The following is a 21,316-nucleotide window of genomic DNA, read 5'->3' on the forward strand; positions in this document are numbered from 1 at the left end:
TGGAGGAAATACGGTAAATAATACGACTGTTCCTATTAGAACAGACAACAACACCCTGAGGACATTACTGTGAATAATAACACAACTTCAGTGTCTTTGTGTTTGTAATAGAAGCTGAATCCTCTCTCCTGTGCATGAGAAGGTGTGTGTGTGTGTGTTTATTTATGTGTGTGTGTTTGTGTGTGTATGTGAGTGTCTGTATGTGTGTGTGTGTGTCTGTGTGTGTGTGTTTGAATGTGTATATTTATGTGTGTGTGTTTGTGTGTGTATGTGAGTGTCTGTATGTGTGTCTGTGTGTGTGTGTGTTTATTTATGTGTGTGTGTTTGTGTGTGTATGTGAGTGTCTGTATGTGTGTGTGTGTCTGTGTGTGTGTGTTTGTGTGTGTATGTGAGTGTCTGTATGTGTGTGTGTGTGTGTCTGTGTGTGTGTGTTTGAATATGTATATTTATGTGTGTGTGTGTTTGTGTGTGTATGTGAGTGTCTGTATGTGTGTGTGTGTGTCTGTGTGTGTACGTGTATTTGTATGTGTGTGTGTCTCTGTGTGTATGTGTTTGTGTGTCTGTGTGTGTGTGAGAGAGAGTTTGTGTGTGCGTGTGTCTTTGTGTGTGTGTGTGTGTGTGTGTGTGCGTGTGTTTGTGTGTGTGTTTTTATGTGTTTATTTATGTGTGTGTGTTTGTGTGTGTATGTGAGTGTCTGTATGTGCGTGTGTGTGTCTGTGTGTGTACGTGTATTTGTATGTGTGTGTGTCTCTGTGTGTATGTGTTTGTGTGTCTGTGTGTGTGTGAGAGAGTGTGTGTGTGCGTGTGTCTTTGTGTGTGTGTGTGTGTGTGTGCGTGTGTTTGTGTGTGTGTTTGGGGCGTCTTTAGCTCAGTGGGGTAAGAGGGTCGTCCTGCAACCGCAAGGTCGTGGGTTCGATCCCCGCTCTCCCCACTAGTTCAAGTCGAAGTGTCCTTGAGCAAGGCACTGAACCCCCAGTTGCTTCCCGGGCGCTTCACCGCAGCCCACTGCTCCTTAATAACTAAGGATGGGTTAAATGCAGAGAACTAATTTCCCCTTGAGGATTAATAAAGTATATATCTATCTATCTATCTATCTATCTATGTGTTTATTTATGTGTGTATGTGAGTGTCTGTATGTTTGTGTGTGTATGTGAGTGTCTGTATGTGCGTGTGTGTGTCTGTGTGTGTACGTGTATTTGTATGTGTGTGTGTCTCTGTGTGTATGTGTTTGTGTGTCTGTGTGTGTGTGAGAGAGAGTTTGTGTGTGCGTGTGTCTTTGTGTGTTTGTGTGTGTGTTTGTGTTTGTGTGTCTGTGTGTGTGTGAGAGAGAGTTTGTGTGTGCGTGTGTCTTTGTGTGTTTGTGTGTGTTTGTGTTTGTATATGAGTGTCTGTGTGTGTGTGTGAGTGTGCGTTTGCATGCATGTGAGAGAGAGTGTGTGTTTGCGTGTGTATTTGTGTGTGTGTGTGCGCGTGAGTATGCGTGTCTGTGTGTGTGTCTGTGTGTGTGTCTGTGTGTCTGTGTGTCTATGTGCGTATGTGTGTGTTTTTACATGTGTGTGTGTGCCTGTGTGTCTGTGAGTGTGTGCATGTGTGTGTGTCTGTATGTGTGGATGTGTGTGTGTCTGTGTGTCTATGTGTGTATGTGTGTGTTTTTACATGTGTGTGTGTGTGCCTGTGTCTGTATGTGTGTGTGTGTGTGTCTGTGTGTGGATGTGTGTGTGTGTGTGTGTGTCTGTGTGTCTATGTGTGTATGTGTGTGTTTTTACATGTGTGTGTGTGTGTGCCTGTGAGTGTTTGAGTGTGTGCGTGTGTGTCTGTATGTGTGTGTGTGTCTGTGTGTGTGTGTGTGGATGTGTGTGTGTGTGTGTGTGCGTGTCTGTATGTGTGTGTGTGTATATGTGTCTGTGTGTGTGTGTGTGTGTGTGTGTTTGTCTGTGTGTGTATGTATGTGTGTGTCTGTGTGTGTCTGTGTGTGTGTGTGTCTGTGTGTGTGTGTGTGTGTGTGTGTGTGTGTGTGTGTGTGTGTGTGTGTGTGTGTGTGTGTGTGTCTGTGTGTGGATGTGTGTGTGTGTGTGTGTGTGTGTGTGTGTGTGTGTGTGTGTGTGTGTGTGTGTGTGTGTGTCTTACCGACGGCGTCCACACCGAGTCGATGCAGCAGCTTGGCCTCGGCGACGGACTCAAAGTTGGGCCCGCCCACCATGGCGTACACGCCCTCGTGCAGGAGGCTGGCCACGCCCATCTGCTTCCCGATGTCCATCGCTAGGCAACGCAGCTCTTTGTTGTAGCAATTCGACATGGCCGGGAAACGAGTCCCGAACCTGTAAACAACAAACAATAAACAACCGGATCAACAACACATGTAAACAACACAACATGTAAACAACACAACATGTAAACAACACAACATGTAAACAACACAACATGTACACAACACCACGTGTTACTTGTCGTCGTTCGGGCCGCTCAGCGGGTTCAGGCCGACCAACCCGGGGAAGTTGATGTGGTCTTTGATGATCATGATGTCACCGGGCTGGAGGCCGTCGGCCAATGAGCCGGCAGCGTTTGTCACGATCAGAGTCTTCACCCCCAAGAGCTTGAAGACCCGCACGGGAAACGTGGTCTGTTGAGGAGAGAGACAGACAGTCGGACAGACAGACAGACAGACAGACAGACAGACAGGCAGACAGACAGACAGAGAGACAGGCAGACAGACAGACAGGCAGACAGACAGACAGAGACACAGACAGGCAGACAGACAGAGAGACAGGCAGACAGACAGGCAGACAGGCAGACAGACAGACAGGCAGAGACACAGACAGGCAGACAGACAGGTAGAGACACAGACAGAGAGACAGGCAGACAGACAGGCAGACAGGCAGACAGGCAGGCAGACAGGCAGACAGGCAGACAGACAGGCAGGCAGACAGAGAGACAGACAGACAGATAGACAGACAGACAGGCAGACAGGCAGACAGACAGACAGGCAGAGACACAGACAGGCAGACAGACAGAGAGACAGACAGGCAGAGACACAGACAGGCAGACAGACAGGTAGAGACACAGACAGAGAGACAGGCAGACAGACAGGCAGACAGGCAGACAGGCAGACAGACAGACAGATAGACAGACAGACAGACAGACAGATAGACAGACAGGCAGAGACACAGACAGGCAGACAGACAGATAGACAGACAAGCAGAGACACAGACAGAGATACAGGCAGACAGAGAGACAGGCAGACAGACAGACAGAGACACAGACAGACAGACAGACAGGCAGACAGAGAGACAGACAAGTTTCAAGTTAAAACTCAGGTGACATAATCCACAATCGTATCAGTTAGAATGGCGATTAGAGGACATTCAGGTCTCTGCATGACACACACTGGAGAGAGAGACTGTGTGTGTGTGTGTGTGTGTGTGTGTGTAGGTGTGTGTGTTGTGTAGTCATGCATGAGTTCGATCACATGCGCATGCCTCTTCACTGGCTGTTCAATGCTGCTCTTGTTTCCCTTTATATCTCATGCCGCACGAAGAGAAACGACGAGCGACACGAAGCTGGAGCCCGTCAGGGAGGCCGCTGGGTCAAAGGTCAAGTTCAAGTTTGACAGGAGTAGAGAGAAGTTGAGTCATTTATATAGACTTCTATACAACCAGAGGAGTCGCCCCCTGGTGGTCAGGAGAGAGAATGCAGCCTTAATACATGAAGTATAAACTTATATACAACCAGAGGAGTCGCCCCCTGGTAAATCAAGAAGAAGTAGACTCATCTTCTCATAGACTTCAATACAATCTGACTTCTATACAACCAGAGGAGGCGCACATAACCTCCATAAATTTGGCAAATAGTAAATGTGTCCGTTTGTCCCCGATGAAACAGATACAACACAGCGTGTTAACTTCAGTGTGGTAGCTTCATGTCACCATCCACACATGAGTATATCCCCCAGAACGTTAACATGTCTTTAATCTTAGTGATACGTGTGTGTGTGTGTGTGTGTGTGTGTGTGTGTGTGTGTGTACCTTGCAGAGTGAGTGTCCTTCATACATGTGGAAGCGACCCTGCATGCACACACACGTCTTCCCCTTCAGCTCCCCGAAGACCAGCCGACCTGCGTGACCCTGCACTGCGACGCAGGACGAAGGGGAGAGAAGTAGTGATGCCACGTAAACATGGACTTTATTTACCCGCTCTTAATGTTGATGGTGTTAAAATACTAATACATATATATATATAATAATAGTATATAGTGGGAGTACCTGTGCTCTGTGGGAAGCCCGGTATGTCAGAATAAGCGAAGGAGTCCTGACACTTGAGCGCGTCGGCGAGCATGCCCAGTCCGGACCCGCAGATGATGGCCACCTGGGGGCGGTGCTTAGTCTGAGCCCTCAGCCAATCGGCTGTCTTCTGGTATTCGTCGTGACTGCAGACGGAAATGAAAAGGAGACTTTTAAAAATTAAATTAGGAAGACTTTAAACACACGTTTCTCATCCTGGAAAATGACTTATTTTGAAGGGAGGTTAAATACAGTAGAACATTTTTTAAAGTGTGAAATAAAAATATGTTCAAGCTCGTTGGTAGAAGACAGGACGCATCAGGACACGATGCAAACTAATATTAGAGTCTTTATCTTTGACTAAAAGGAACAGTTTGACAGAAGATCGACACCACAGCAGCTGGTTAGCGTAGCTTAGCACAAACACTGGAATCAGGGGGAAACTGCTAGCCTCTCTGTCCCGAGGTAACGTGCCTAATTAACACTCGCTCGTTAAGCCGCAACGAAATCGTAGCGCTAATGCTGGATTACAGGAGGATTATGAGCCGGATTATTTAAAATTGAAATGATTTCTCCACTGGTTGCCATGGCAGCTGGTCAGAGCCCGGCCAATTCATTTAAACCATTCAGGATCAATTCAAATAGAATAAATGAACTCTATCGTCCGTCAAATGGCTTCTCGACCCCGAGGGTCATGGGTGTCGCAGTATTTATGTCAAATAAATATATATATTTTTTAAACTGTCTAAAAACTAAACATTATATCTCCATCATATTGAAGACTGATGTCACAACAAGTGGTCAAACTAGAACGTCTCCTGTGTGTTCATCATGTTGGAAAACATAGTTCCCTCTAATGCTGCGCACTGTACCTTTAATACACTGAATCAACTCTGAATCTAATAAATATACGAATTGGTTATAATAATATAATAATAGCTTCGTTAATGTAGGCAGAAAGGAGACAAGACTATTGGAAACAAGGGAGGAGAGATTAACGGAAAATCTAAATACATTTTTACTTTTAAATATTTCCCTAAAAAACTGGATTTTTACCGAAGCTCCTTTTGGTTTTGGTAGATTATTGTTCCTCTTCAATATGTAATAACACGTTTAGATAAACACAATTCTTTTAACCTTTTTAACACCACAGAAATGACTTTATATAGTATAATGTAATAATATAGTATGATGTATTTCTCCAGTTTACAGTCTGTTTACTGTATTTCACTGATATCTGGTTCACAATGAAATAACGCAGTAAACTGAACGAGAGGCTTATAGATGAATATGAGGTCATAGTATGATTAACGGGACAAGAAGGCAGAAATAAAAAAATTTAATGATTTATTTCATCTCATTTTATGAGATTTAAATTTAAAAAACAGCACTTATAAGAAAGAAAATCAGGTTTTGTTTGAATTGTTCAGGAGAAATGAGACGACGCGTCACAAACACTTCAGTAAACTCTGGTTTATAATTATATTATTAAAACATCGAGAGGAAGTTGTTGTTACACTTTTTACAACAACAAAACAACAAATATTTGTCAGAAAATGTCATAAAGATTTTTTTTTTACCTGATTTGGTCTTTGCTGTTCATGATGGACGGATGACAGACAACCGACGATGATGAAGATGATGATGAAGATGATGAAAAAGAATATAAAGCCGACTGTGTGTGTGTGTGTGTGTGTGTGTGTGTGTGTGTTTCTGCCACTCACTGTGTGTGTAAGTGTGTGTGTGGGGTGGACGGACAGTGTCAGAGTGCAGCCAGTCGATAACACATCGGCTTACATATTCACTGAGCACTTGCTCCTGATTGGTCGAGCACTCGCTCATTCATCAGCTGCAGCCAATGGGGACTCAGCCTTGTAGAAATGTGTGTTTGTGTGTGTGGGGGGGGGGGATTTTTCTTTTTATTGTATACGTAAGTCCGGTCCCTGTACGTACTGTACGTGTGTATGAATGGATAGTTTGAAGAGGAGAAAAAAATAGAAAATATGACAATGTGAACGTGAACTTTACTTAGTTTTCTATGTTTCTAGTGGAACATTGTACTTTTACTTTCGCTGCAGTCACTTCACAGGTTGTGTTTAATAATATATATAATATATAATATAATCCACAGGTAGATTCTAATGTATTATAATGGATAATACTTTGTACATCAATGCATCTGAATGGAGTAATAATAGAATGGAGTAATAATATCTATATATTAGTGCTGTGAAAAATAACGCGTTAACTCAGTTAATTCAATTACAGGTTTAACTAGTTTTTTTTTTTAAACGCATTTAACGCATGCGCAGAATGAGCTTCCAATCCGTCTGTTGTTGGTCGTTGGGACGAAAAAAAAGTCACTTGCAAAATGAGCTTCCAATACACCACTTCAATCTGAACTCTGTCCGCTCTCATGCAGACGGTCTGTTCATCGGTAATGATCCTTCCGCAGGTTCACCTCCGGAAACCTTGTTACGACTTTTACTTCCTGTAGATCAGGGTCTCAACACGTCGATCGCGACCTGCCAGTCGATCGCGGCGTAGTGTCGGTAGATCGCATGACATTAAAGAGATTGGCCCGCCCCCTGACATGTTCTCTAGAGCACGTCTTTGTTCTTTTATTAAACTAAACGTCTGTTGTTGATCGTATCTCCACAGCAGCATGTCATTTCTGTCTCTTCGCATTGCGTTAACACTTATCGATCTTCGTCTCGCGCGCCACAGAGCTCCGTGCGCGCGCATCGGGACCGAGCAAAAAAAAAGTCACTTGTCAATCTGTCCCCGTGTCCGGGCCGGTGAGGTTTCAGCTTTGCAGCGGTGTCCCCGCCGTCCCTTTCATCACGGCCCAGTTCATGAAGAAAACCCACACAGTCAGTTTGCCTCAGCAGCTGCTAGAGGAAGACTAGAGGCCTTTAGATTGTGTCATGGTGGAGTTAATGGTTGACCAACAAGAGAAAAATGCTCTGTTTAACCCTCCTGTTACCTTTACATTTACTAACATATTTTACCCTCGGGGTCAATTTGACCCCAGCAATTAAAACCTCCAGAAAATTATTAGAATTAATATTGCTTCCCAAGTTTAAGTGTGAGGTACTTTATGTTTGTTTGTTGACTACCTAAATAGCCCTTTAAATAAATAACAAAGTTGATATTTCTTATATGTTTGACACAGTGAAAAACAGCCTGGGGTCAAATTGACCCCAAAGAACACCGACATTAAACATTGAATGGGGTCAAATTGACCCGAAAGGTAACAGGAGGGTTAAACATTCTGTTTAGGATGAAGATGTATTAATGTTCCATCTGGAAGAAAACTGCTATATAACTGCTGAGTTGCAGCACCATTGTATAGAAGAATGCATAAATGTATATATCCGTCTTTTGTCATAAATCTCTATGTTCTCACAAAATATACCGAGAATATCGGTAATATGTGATTAATCATGATCAATCCACAAAAACCATGTGATTAACCCGATTAAAAATGTTAATCGTTTCACAGCCCTACTATATATATATATTTCATATATACATTTAAAAAAAGAGATATATATATATAATATATGTATTATATATATTCCATATTATATATATTATATATATAATATATATGTATTATATATATATATTATATATATATAATACATATAATATATATATCAGTCTGCATAATGAGCACTTTTTTAATTTTATATTCTTTTATATTTTAAGCAACATTTTAAATTCGTGACTGAAACCATTTGGTTCATTTTTCTATAAATTAAAATCTGTGGTCCAACAGTCGAAATATCACCACCTCTGAAAATCATTAATTAACCCGTTACATTACATATGCAGCTCCGGTGCAAAGGACACATGTGCGCTCACACATAAAGCTTTAAACTGTTTACATTTTCATATATATTTACCGAAAAATCTCATAAAAAACGCTCCATTAACTCTAATCTACGCTAGACATTTAAAGCTAATCATGCTCTTCATCACACTCTTCTTCGCTACATTGTGTGTGCATTGCTACATTCAACATGCACTAGTGTGTTTAAATCTTATTATAATGAAGAACAACAGGTCGTTATCTTGCAGGTGTGTATTTCTTTGTCGTCTCTGTTTTCCTGGACTGTGAGCCTCGTCGGGGTCATACGGCGTGCGCTGATATCAATAATTCTCCCAAAGGGGGATGATCCTCCCGGAGCTGCGTGACCTCGAGGACATCTCACCCGCCTGGAGATCACTTTATTGTTCAGGTGACACATTAACGTCTTGCGCAACCTGTTCGCACGCTAACGGCTGAAAAATCTCTCATTTATATCTCTGACTCCATTTTTAAAGATTCAGGGACGCAGCTGTTCCACGTTGACTCGTGTGTTTCCTTCTTCTTCAGAAGCAGGTTTAAAGTGAATCGGCGTGCAGCACGTGCGCTTCGGTCTGGGTTTAAATTGACGACCTGAAGAGATCAAACCCCCGCCGGATTCGGCCAATGGGAGCGGAGGGGCGGCGGCTTAATGAGCGGCAGCTCGTCGGCTCGTTCCAGGAATAGAGAGTCCCATGACATCACATGACGCTCTGCTGCCGCTCTAATGGAGCTCATGTGGTCTGATGCACTGGGACCAGAGCTAGACTGGGACCAGAGGAGCACTGGGACCAGAGCTAGACTGGGACCAGAGGAGCAGAACGGACCGGGTTCACTCAAACTGAAAATAGATCCTCACCTGCAGATTTTAAACACGTTGATAGTTTTGGAGATTATTTTTGCTTCTCGTGGATCGTGGTGGAGAAGAGAAGACGAGGGTCGAGGGGGGACCCGGCCGTCAGAGAGGACCCGGGCCATCAGAGTGGACCCGGGCCATCAGAGTGGACCCGGGCCATCAGAGTGGACCCGGGCCATCAGAGTAGACCCGGCCCTCAGAGTGGACCCGGGCCATCAGAGTGGACCCGGGCCATCAGAGTAGACCCGGCCCTCAGAGTGGACCCGGGCCATCAGAGTGGACCCGGGCCATCAGAGTAGACCCGGCCCTCACGTTCGGGGGGTTAAAACCTTTAAAAAATAATCTTTCATCCAAATTGTGATCGTGGAGAAGAAATATAATATATTTTTTTAAGTTCGTGAACTGAAGTGAGTCTCTCCGTTCACACGACCTTCATACTTCCTCAAATAAATCACCTCAGCGACTCACAGAGAGATAATTGTAGACTTGTGATGAGTTCGTGGTCACGAGTTCGGATCCATGGCAGCGTCAACATGACCCGGACTTTCTGGAAATAAACTTTTTAAATGCCTTTGAAAACTGACGACTTCGACAGAGACGATGCCAATAAACACATTTAATGATGGTCATTGAAGTTAAGACGTTTTACACTTCAAGACGTTTCGTGTTTTCATGGATACTCTGTGGTCCAGAATGTCCTCCGGACCGACCTCACGAGCCGGGGAGGTTTGTCTCCCCCTAGTGGCGGAGAGGCGAAGGACAGGCTGGAGGTGTACATACGTCACCAGTGTTGTGATGACAGTGTGTGAGATCTGAGAGAGAGAGAGAGAGAGAGAGAGAGAGAGAGAGAGAGAGAGAGAGAGAGAGAGAGAGAGAGAGAGAGAGAGAGAGAGAGAGAGAGAGAGAGAGAGAGAGAGAGAGAGCATATGTGTGTGTGTGTGTGTGTTGCATCATGCAGACATTCGATGCAATTCCCAAACACCAAGTTTCCAGGAGTAAACACTATGGCAGTAAAAACCTAAATAAAGTAGAAGTAGAAGAAACATAAAATATTAATTGGAAATGTAACTCTCAAATGTGTATGCATGTGTATGTGTGTGTGTGTGTGTGTGTGTGTAGGTATTGCCTCAAGTTGCATTTGACGGTCGCACAGGAGAGCAATGAAACCACGACCACACACACACACTCACACACATCTCCTGAAAGTCATCGTCTGCATCGTTAGAATTCAACCTGTTCTGTTCTTCTATAAAATGGTATTTAAATTTCTAAATATTATTCGATGACATGACGATCGATAACGTCAGACATTATGAACTTTACCTCTAAAAGGGTTTTACATTTAAATATATTCAGTCTGAAGAATACTGGAGGAGGATTGTATTCAGTACATTGAATATATTATTATGTCCTCGTCGTATTGTTTATTTGTTATTATATTTATCTATTTAGTATATTTAGTGCTATAAAGCTAAAATACACAAGACATACCTGAGTGTCCTCGGTGGTCACTACAGCCATGTGTGTTTGTTTATATACTTAGTTTGTATATTTATTTTGTATATTTAGTTTATATATTTTGTTCATATTAAAGTATTTGTTTATATTTAGTTTCTTTATTTATTTTGTATATTTAGTTTATTTAGTTTATATATTTAGTTTATATTAAAGTTTTTGTTTATATTTAGTTTATATATTTATTTTGTATATTTAGTTTATATATTTAGTTTATATATTTTGTTCATATTAAAGTATTTGTTTATATTTAGTTTCTTTATTTATTTTGTATATTTAGTTTATATATTTAGTTTATATTAAAGTTTTTGTTTATATTTAGTTTATATATTTATTTTGTATATATATTTTTTATATTTAGTTTATATATTTAATTCATATTAAAGTATTTGTTTATATTTAGTTTCTATATTTATTTTGGATATATATTTTTCATATTTAGTTTATATATTTAGTTCATATTCAAGTATTTGTTTATATTTAGTTTCTATATTTATTTTGTATATATATTTTCTATATTTAGTTTATATTAAAGTATTTTCTTTCTATTGAGTGTTAAAAACATTGAAAATTATTGGATAAAAAAATATTTTTGTTCACTTTGTTGCATGTTAGAAACTTCAGTGTGTGTGTGTGGGGGGGGGGGATGGCTGCTGCTGTTAGTGCAACTGTTACGGATGTGACATCATGGCAGTACAAGGTCAACACACATAAACACACACACACACACACACACACACACACACACCGGAGCAAGTCAACACAACACTCTGTAACTCTTCTGCAATCAGTAGCTGACTTCATCTTTCAACCAGCCTCAGTGAGTCTGTGTGTGTGTGTGTGTGTGTATGTGTGTGTATGTGTGTGTGTGTTGGTCAGCATTGCGTGTTGATTGCACCTCGTTACGGCAGAAAGCAGCCGGATGGTGATGGAGTGTGTGTGTGTGTGCGTCTGTGTGTGTGTTTGTTTTGTTTGTTTCAGAGATGTGTGAGTGTGTGTGTATGTATGTGTGTGTGTTTGTGTGTGTGTGTTGGGTATTGCCTCAAGTTGCATTTGATGGTTGCACAGGAGAGCAATGAAACCACGGCCACATGCACAGACACACACACACACATGCACGCACACACGTGCATACCCATGCACACACATACACATGCACACACATGCACACACACATGCACACACATACACATTTGAGAGTTAAAATCCAAGTTAATATTTGATGTTTCTCCTATGCATCTCCGATGCTTCTCCTTTTACTTTATAGTTTTTACTTTATAGTTTTTCTCTCTCGTCTTTATGCCGGAAACTTTTTCCGTGTCGAGAAATTTCCGGCAAACATTTAAATTTACATTTATTTTATGTATTTAACACTTTTATTGACCTTCTTTTTTATTTAACAACAATAAAAACTGCATCAACTGCACATTTAGATGTCAACTTCCTGCTCCTCTCATTCTCCTCCAGTGAGTCCTGTTCACACGTCATGAGAGGAGAAGCATTTAGGGCCTCAATTAAAGTTGTTTAAGAAACTTATTTTACACACCAGACAGATGGAGAGACCAAAGGGCCATTTAACGGTCTATTTTCACACGCTTTTTGCATAATTTTTAAGCAAAAAGGTCGAATTAAAAGGTTAATAGGTCGAGAACAAAAAACAGAAACGTTCTGTGAGCTGTAAAACCCTCAATCATCAATGAATGAAGACAATTATCAAACTATAATATATATATTTACAACAATGATTAAAAGAGGTAATTATAAAAGAGATTGAAGGCAGGCAAGGTGATTATCAGGCACATTACTGTTTAGTTCTCTGAATATTCTGACTTCACAGCTCACTTGCGTTGCTTTGGTTCGACGTTTGAACGATTAGCATCAGACACTTTTGAGCTTCCTGGAAAAGCAAAACAGAAAGAAGGGCTCGTCACCAAAAACAATGCTCTGCACGGCTTTTAAACAGCAGAAAGTTCGGGAATAGAGGCGTACAAATAAAGGGAAATTCATGCTAACTTTACAATCAGCACCACTCTGGACCGTACGGTGGTCGTTTGAAGCAATCCCATTGGCTCCTGGAGGATTATTCCACCTATGAGCATATTCTTTGTTTGCAATATTGAACCTCAAAAACATCAATAAACTGAGACATTAAAATGAGAAAAGAAAGATCTGTTCATGAAGACACTTTTGGTCAGATTCATCCGAGCGTGACTTTACCGTCTTCAACCTATAACGGCCGTTACCTCGGTTACCACTTTAAACTAGAATGGGCACTCGGTAGAGCGCATATCTTCGCATATCACAAGATTGGGCATTGAATTATGAACATTTTGGCATTAGTTGCATGCCAATTGGATAAAAATTGAAGATTTGGTAAATAGAAGATGTTGACCTTTTCATGACCTTGACCTTTGACCCGATGGATCCCAAAATCGAATCAAATGGTCCCCGGATAATAACCAATCATCCCACCAAATTTCATGCGATTGGGTTTAATACTTTTTGAGTTATGCGAGTAACACGCATACAAATAAATAAATACACGGCGATCAAAACATTACCTTCTACATTTTCAATGCGAAGGTAATTACAGCCAACCTCATGCGGGAGTGTCTTAACCCTCCTGTTGCCTTCGGGTCAATTTGACCCGATTCAATGTTTAACCCTCCTGTTACCTTTATATTTACTGACATATTTTACCCTTGGGGTCAATATGACCCCAGCTATTAAAATCTCCAGAAAATTATTAGAATGAATATTGTTTTCCAAGTTTAAGTGTGAGGTACTTTATGTTTGTTTGTTGACTACCGAAAGAACACCGACATTAAACATTGAATCGGGTCAAATTGACCCGAAGGCGGCAGGAGGGTTAAACATGCATTCTCCCGCCTGGCCACCAGGGGCGACTCCTCACAGCAGTCGTTACCGCGGGAGACGTCCATCCCTCGTTAATTTCTGCTGTTATGAGGAAGACGATGATGATAATGAAGATGATGATGATATTAAGCCGCTTCATTTTGGTAAATAAGGGAGATTTGAGGGTCTCAGGGGGGGAAAGAATTTGATGCTTAATTAGCTGCTGATGCAACACACCTGGGGAGACGCCGACGAAGACGATGATGAAGACGATGAGTTGAGAGATTCATTACACACAGAAGTGTTATAAAAGAATCAGAACATGTTGCAGACATTAGTTAGAGCGCCGTTTGACGTCAAACTGTAACGTCTTTGTGTCTCATATTGAACGTGTTCATCGGCACTGAATTTAGTTGGGAATCGAATCCCAGAAAATAATAATTTCCATGATTGTAAAAAAAAAAAAATCTTCACCATGAAGCAAAACAATAGAATTAACAGGAAAATAAAGAACAAATCTAATCAAACACCTAAATAACAATAATGAGGAATTAAAAGATTTTTTTTAAGACACGCTGGTGTTATTCATATGTTGTTTGTTATCTTGTTATTTATAATATTAATAATCATTCTAAGATGTAGAGGTCAATAATAAATTCCACTTATTCCGTCAACACAATAAGGAGGCCAAAGGTCAGACTCCCCCTCTCACACACCCACACACACACACACACACACACACACGCAGTCATGTCACAGTGGATGGAGTCGTCATGCCAACAGCAGACATTACTGCTGGTTTCATCACAGAGACAATCCCAGGCCGGCCTCACTGTACGTGTGTGTGTTTATAGAGATGCGCGCACACACACACATATGCACACACACACACAGTATTTCATTAATTAATGTTCTTCTTATCTCAGTTTTAAATCATCCCTGGTGACCTGTGTGCACGTGCGTGCGTGTGTGTGTGTGTTTGTGTGTGTGTGTGTGTGTGTGTGTGGTGGAAGACTGAACTTCAGAAGCAGAGACAAGATCGGGCTTCATACTGTAAACAAATAAACAAAAAACGTCAAACAACACTCAACATGCTGAAGTGTTGCAGGTATAATGTTCACCATGTTTACAATGTTTATAACGTTCACCATGTTTACAATGTTCACCATGTTTTAAATGTTTACCATGTTTACAATGTTTACCATGTTTACAATGTTTATTATGTTCACCATGTTTACAATGTTCACCATGTTTACAATGTTTATAATGTTCACCATGTTTACAATGTTCACCATGTTTACAATGTTTATTATGTTCACCATGTTTACAATGTTCACCATGTTTACAATGTTTATTATGTTCACCATGTTTACAATGTTCACCATGTTTACAATGTTTATTATGTTCACCATGTTTACAATGTTCACCATGTTTACAATGTTTATAACGTTCACCATGTTTACAATGTTTATAATGTTCACCATGTTTACAATGTTCACCATGTTTTAAATGTTTACCATGTTTACAATGTTTATAACGTTCACCATGTTTACAATGTTCACCATGTTTTAAATGTTTACCATGTTTACAATGTTTATAATGTTCACCATGTTTACAATGTTTATAATGTTCACCATGTTTACAATGTTCACCATGTTTATAATGTTTACCATGTCATGTTCACCATGTTTACAATGTTCACCATGTTTACAATGTTTATAATGTTCACCATGTTTACAATGTTCACCATGTTTATAATGTTTACCATGTCATATTCACCATGTTTTAAATGTTTACCATGTTTACAATGTTTATAATGTCATGTTTACCATGTTTACAGAACAGTTTAATATCAGCCTCTGTAAAGTTCCTCCACTGGGACTGAAGGCCGTACATATGGACTTAAATATCATCAATTAAGAAAGATAAAATACTGGAACACAAAGAAAATATGCATCTTCGTATTTAATTGAGACGATATTGACATATGTTATCAAATGTTAGAGGGCCGGTCACTAAGGACCAGGAGCAGGACCAGGACCAGGACCAGAACCAGGACCAGGACCTGGACCAGGACCAACAGAGAGATTGATGCAGTTCATTAAATCAGTGGTTTAAATGGTAAAAGTAAGAGAAACAGCTTCTGACCTTTGAGGGACCAGAGAGATCGGAAGTCTCCATCACTCCAAAGAGATCGGAAGTCTCCATCACTCCAGAGAGATCGGAAGTCTTCTTTACTTCAGAGAGATCTGAAGTCTCCATCACTCCAAAGAGATCGGAAGTCTCCATAACTCCAGAGAGATCGGAAGTCTTCTTCACTTCAGAGAGATCTGAAGTCTTCTTCACTTCAGAGATATCTGATGTCTTCATCACTCCAGAGAGATCTGAAGTCTCCATCACTCCAGAGGGATCGGAAGTCTTCTTTACTTCAGAGAGATCTGAAGTCTCCATCACTCCAGAGAGATCGGAAGTCTTCTTCACTTCAGAGAGATCTGAAGTCTTCTTCGCTTCAGAGAGATCTGACATCTTCATCACTCCAGAGAGATCGGAAGCCTTCTTCACTCCAGAGAGATCTGAAGTCTCCATCACTCCAGAGAGATCGGAAGTCTTCTTCACTTCAGAGAGATCTGAAGTCTCCATCACTCCAGAGAGATGGGAAGTTTTCTTTACTTCAGAGAGATCTGACGTCTTCATCACTCCAGAGAGATCGGAAGTCTTCTTCACTTCAGAGAGATCTGACGTCTTCATCACTCCAGAGAGATCGGAAGTCTTCTTCACTTCGGAGAGATCGAAAGTCTTCTTCACTTCAGAGAAATCTGACATCTTCATCACTCCAGAGAGAACTGAAGTCTTCTTCATTGAAGTCTTCTTCACTCCAGAGAGACCTGAAATCTTCTTCACTGAAGTCTTCATCACTCCAGAGAGACCTGAAGTCTTCTTAATTGAAGTATTCTTCACTCCAGAGAGAACTGAAGTCTTCTTCATTGAAGTCTTCTTCACTCCAGAGAGACCTGAAATCTTCTTCACTCCAGAGAGACCTGAAGTCTTCCTTACTCCAGAGAGACTGGAAGTCTTCTTCACTCGAGTAAGAACCGAAGTCTTCTTCACTCCAGAGAGACCTGGAGTATTCTTCACTCTAGGGAGACCGGAAGTCTTCTTCACTTCAGAGAAACCTGAAGTATTCTTCACTGAAGTCTTCTTCAATGAATTCTTCTTCACTCCAGAGAGACCTGAAGTCTTCTTCAATGAATTCTTCTTCACTCCAGAGAGACCTGAAGTCTTCTTCCCTCCAGAGAGACCTGACGTCTTCTTCACTCCAGAGAGACCTGTAGTCTTCCTTACTCCAGAGAGACTGGAAGTCTTTTTCACTCCAGAGAGACTGGAAGTCTTCTTCACTCCAGAGAGAACTGAAGTCTTCTTCACCCCAGAGAGACCTGATGTATTCTTCACTCTAGGGAGAATGGAAGTCTTCTTCACTTCAGAGAAACCTGAAGTCTTCTTCACTCCAGAGAGCCCTGAAGTCTTCTTCACTCGAGTAAGAACCGAAGTCTTCTTCACTCCAGAGAGACCTGAATTCTTCTTCACTGAAGTATTCTTCATTGAAGTCTTCTTCACTCCATCGAGAACCAAAGTCTTCTTCACTGATGTCTTCATCACTGAAGTCCTCCTCAATCCAGAGAGACCTGAAGTCTTCTTCACTCTAGAGAGACCTGAAGTCTTCTTCACTGAATTCTTCATTCCAGAGAGACCTAAAGTCTTCTTCACTGATGTCTTCATCACTGAAGTCCTCTTCAATCCAGAGAGACCTGAAGTCTTGTTCACTTTAGTGAGACCTGAAGTCTTCTTTACTTCAGATAGAACTGAAGTCTTCTTCACTAAAGTATTCTTCACTGAAGTCTTCTTCACTCCAGATAGAACTGAAGTGTTCTTCACTGAAGTATTCTTCGCTGAAGTATTCTTCACTGAAGTCTTCTTCACTTTGGAAAGAACTAAAGTCTTTTTCACTGAAGTCTTCTTCACTCCAGATAGAACTAAAGTCTTATTCACTGAAGTCTTCTTCACTCCAGATAGACCTGAAGTCTTCTTCACTGAAGTCCTCTCCAATTCAGATAGAACTGAAATCTTCTTTACAGAAGTCTTTTTCACTGAAGTCTTCTTCACTTCAGATAGAAGTGAAGTCTTCATCACAGAAGTCTTCTTCCCTGATGTCTTCATCACTGAAGTCTTCTTCACTTCAGATAGAAAGGAAGTCTTCTTCCCTGTTGTCTTTATCACAGAAGTCATCTTCACTTCAGAGAGAACTGACGTCTTCTTCACTGAAGTCTTCATCACAGAAGTCTTCTTCCCTGAAGTCTTCATAACTGAAGTCTTCTTCACTTCAGAGATAAATGAAGCCTTCTCCACTGACGTCTTCATCACTGACGTTGTTTTTACTTCAGATATAACTGAAGTCTTCTTCCCTAAAGTCGTCATCACAGAAGTCTTCTTTACTTCAGAGATAACTGAAGTATTCTTCACTGAAGTCTTCTTCACTCCAGATATAACTGAAGTCTTCTTCACTGAAGTCTTCATCACAGAAGTATTCTTCACTCCAGAGCGACCTGAAGTCTTCCTCCCTGAAGTCTTTTTCACTTTAGAGAGGACTGAAGTTTTCTTCACTGAAGTCTTCTTCACTTCAGAGATAACTGAAGTCTTCTTCACTGAAGTCTTCTTCACTCCAGAGTGACCTGAATTCTTATTCACTGAAGTCTTTTTCACTGAAGTCTCCTTCACTTCAGATAGAACTGAAGTCTTCTTCCCTGAAGTCTTCTTCACTCCAGAGCAACCTGAAGTCTTCATCACTGAAGTCTTCTTCACTCCAGATATAACTGAAGTCTTCTTCACTGAAGTCTTTTTCACTGAAGTCTTCTTCACTGAAGTCTTTTTCACTGAAGTCTTCTTTTTCACTAAAGTCTTCTTCCCTGAAGTCTTCATCACAGAAGTCTTGCTCCCTGAAGTCTTCATCACTGAAGTCTTCTTCACTCCAGATATAACTGAAGTCTTCTTCACTGAAGTCTTTTTCACTGAAGAATTCATCACTGAAGTCTTCTTCACTCCAGAGAGAACTGAAGTCTTCATCACTGAAGTCTTCTTCACTCCAGAGCGACCTGAAGTCTTCTTCGCTGAAGTCTTCTTCACTCCAGAGCGACCTGAAGTCTTCTTCACTCCAGAGCGACCTGAAGTCTTCTTCACTGAAGTCTTCTTCACTCCAGAGCGACCTGAAGTCTTCTTCACTCCAGAGCGACCTGAAGTCTTCATCACTGAAGTCTTTTTCACTTTAGAGAGAACTGAAGTCTTCTTCACTCCAGAGCGACCTGAATTCTTCTTCACTGAAGTCTCCTTCACTTCAGATAGAACTGACGTCTTCTTCACTGAAGTATTCTTCACTTCAAAGTGACCTGAAGTCTTCATCACTCCAGAGGGACGTGAAGTCTTCTTCACTAAAGTCTTCATCACTCCGGAGGGACCTGAAGTCTTCATCACTGAAGTCTTCATCACTCCGTCTCAGGTCTTCGTCCTCCTCTCAGGGTCAGATATGAATCCAGTCCAACATATTGAGCCACACCTGTGTTCTGGTCTTCCTCCCCAGGTGGGGACCAGGTGCTCGTGAGTCCTTCGGGGAAAGACAGCGACTAAAACACGCCGAAGAACCAAAACAAACATTAAAAGGCGCTCGCGCTCGCGTTGCCGGGTAAAGCTCGACTCGTTAAAAACATCCGAACGGAAAACCCCCGGCCCGGTGCCGCCGAACGCTTCCCAGTGAAAGTATCTCCTAAGCCCCGCCCCCAAAGTCATCTCGGTACACGTGAACAACACACACGGCTGTTGGCAAGCAGCTCGTGGTAAAACTCCATCGATGTTGCTGCAGTGTGTGTGTGTGTGTGTGTGTGTGTGTGTGTGTGTGTGTGTGTGTGTGTGTGTGTGTGTGTGACATCAGCTCACAGGAAGTACACATTTAATACCTTTTAGAACTCTGAAGCAACTAAACATGTCGTTGTAGAAACTATAAAGGACTGTCAAGTGAGGCCGATGTGTCTCCTGGAGAGAGCTGCGCTCCACAGGTGAGCGGCGCTCCACAGGTGAGTGGGCGTCGCCCTCACCGCCGTGAGGTATTTTTCTCGTCTCGTCTTTCCAACGCAAACAAACGTCTCGTGTGATGTGGAACACGCTGGAGGAGAGCGAGGCGTTCACATCGCCCCGGAGCCTCAACGGCTCCTAAAGCTCCACGGTGCCCTGGAGCACAAGACACACACACACACACACATACACACAACCACACACGCACACGCACACACAGACACGCACACACACATACACACACACACACACACACACACACACAGACACACACACACACACACACACACACACAACCACACACACACAACCACACACACAGACACGCACACACACACACACACACACACACAGACACACACACACACACACACACACACACACACACCACACACACACACACACACACACACACACACACACACACACACAGACACGCACACACACACAACCACACACAGACACGCACACACACACACACACAGACACACACACACACACACACACAACCACACACACACACACACACACAACCACACAGACACACACACACACGCACACACAACCACACACACACACACACGCACACACACACACACAGAGGCCACCAGAGCAGATGGCGGGTCTACACACAGGAAGTGGATTTTAAAGATGAAGCACGCATGCACATACACACACACACACGCACACGCACACACAGACACACACACACACACCAGTCTAACTCAGGTGGCGATCAAAACTGAAGCATCACAGCTGCAGGAACATGTGTGTGTGTGTGTGTGCGTGTTGTTCTCAGCGTGTGTGTGTTCTCATGGCGGCCGTAGTTGAGTCAGACACTTGGCCTCTGATTTCATCACGTCGGTTATGAAAGAGACAGTCAAGTTTAACACACACACACACGCACAATCACACGCACAATCACACGCACACGCTGTGTTCATCATCCTCTGTTTCTTCAATATTTCATCATGTGCCGTAAAAACACACAAACCATGTGGCGATCACCTGCTGTGTGTGTGTGTGTGTAACCAGGTCAGTGAGGCTCTGCACCTGTCGCACACACACACACACACACACACACCACCTACATAATGAAGATGACCTCATTTCCTGTCGTCTGTCTGGACTTCTTCTAGTGTCTCTCGTGTACATTGTGAATACTTTGTAAACACACACACACACTCACAGTACTCTGGACAAACTACTTGTTGTGACTTCCTGTTCTCACAGGGAGGTTAACAGTTAGATGAAGACACACATAGAGTACATAGAGTACTGCACAAGTGATCAGTGGTGAGACAGGTGGCCAACAGGTGGATGAGCAGCTGCTGAGCCTCAGACCTCAGATTAAGGTCAAAGGTCAGCAGCTGTCTGCAGCTCTGCAGGTCGCCTGCTTGTTTACAAACAAACAAACAAACAAGGCTGTGATGTATTATTTCATGTATTACTGTTTTAATCTCTTCTTCTGTGGTGCTACCGCTACGTAACTTGTCTGGGTTGCACAACGTAAGACTTTTGAAGGCCCTACATGAAAGTTTGTGATGTTTTTAATCTTTACGCCGTCTCGGCGTATCATTTAATTATATATGATGTCATGATGCAACTCGTTTAAAACAAGGCGGCTGTTGTTTAAATTAACTCTGACTGTTGCAGCTGATGACATCATCACCGCGCTGTCGCTATATTTTAAATATACATCCTCCTCCCGGTTCACACACAGAACATAACGTCTTTGACAACTTGTTGTTAGTAAACATGATCTTGTGTTGTTGTTGTAGTAGTTTAAGGTGTCGTAGACGTGTTGTTGTGGTAGTTTAAGGTGTCGTAGACGTGTTGTTG

General features: G+C 42.0%; 1 protein-coding gene across 3 annotated transcripts in view; it reads right to left on the reverse strand.

Annotated features, from left to right (window-relative positions):
• pnp4a (purine nucleoside phosphorylase 4a) overlaps positions 1 to 21,316 on the reverse strand; it is a 32,842-nt gene that overhangs the window by 1,483 nt on the left and 10,043 nt on the right. For 2 of the 3 annotated variants that reach the window (XM_056437152.1, XM_056437151.1), the window contains 4 exons: positions 4,260 to 4,423; positions 4,023 to 4,126; positions 2,445 to 2,620; positions 2,128 to 2,318 (listed from right to left, as the gene is read on the reverse strand). In XM_056437152.1, the coding sequence (XP_056293127.1) occupies positions 2,128 to 2,318; positions 2,445 to 2,620; positions 4,023 to 4,126; positions 4,260 to 4,423 (635 nt within the window). Of the gene's footprint in view, positions 1 to 2,127; positions 2,319 to 2,444; positions 2,621 to 4,022; positions 4,127 to 4,259; positions 4,424 to 5,857; positions 7,741 to 21,316 lie in introns of those variants that run through there. The other variant, XM_056437153.1, reaches the window with a different exon arrangement.

The sequence above is a fragment of the Pseudoliparis swirei genome, chromosome 18, assembly GCF_029220125.1.
Source record: "Pseudoliparis swirei isolate HS2019 ecotype Mariana Trench chromosome 18, NWPU_hadal_v1, whole genome shotgun sequence".
Classification (NCBI taxonomy): domain Eukaryota; kingdom Metazoa; phylum Chordata; class Actinopteri; order Perciformes; family Liparidae; genus Pseudoliparis; species Pseudoliparis swirei.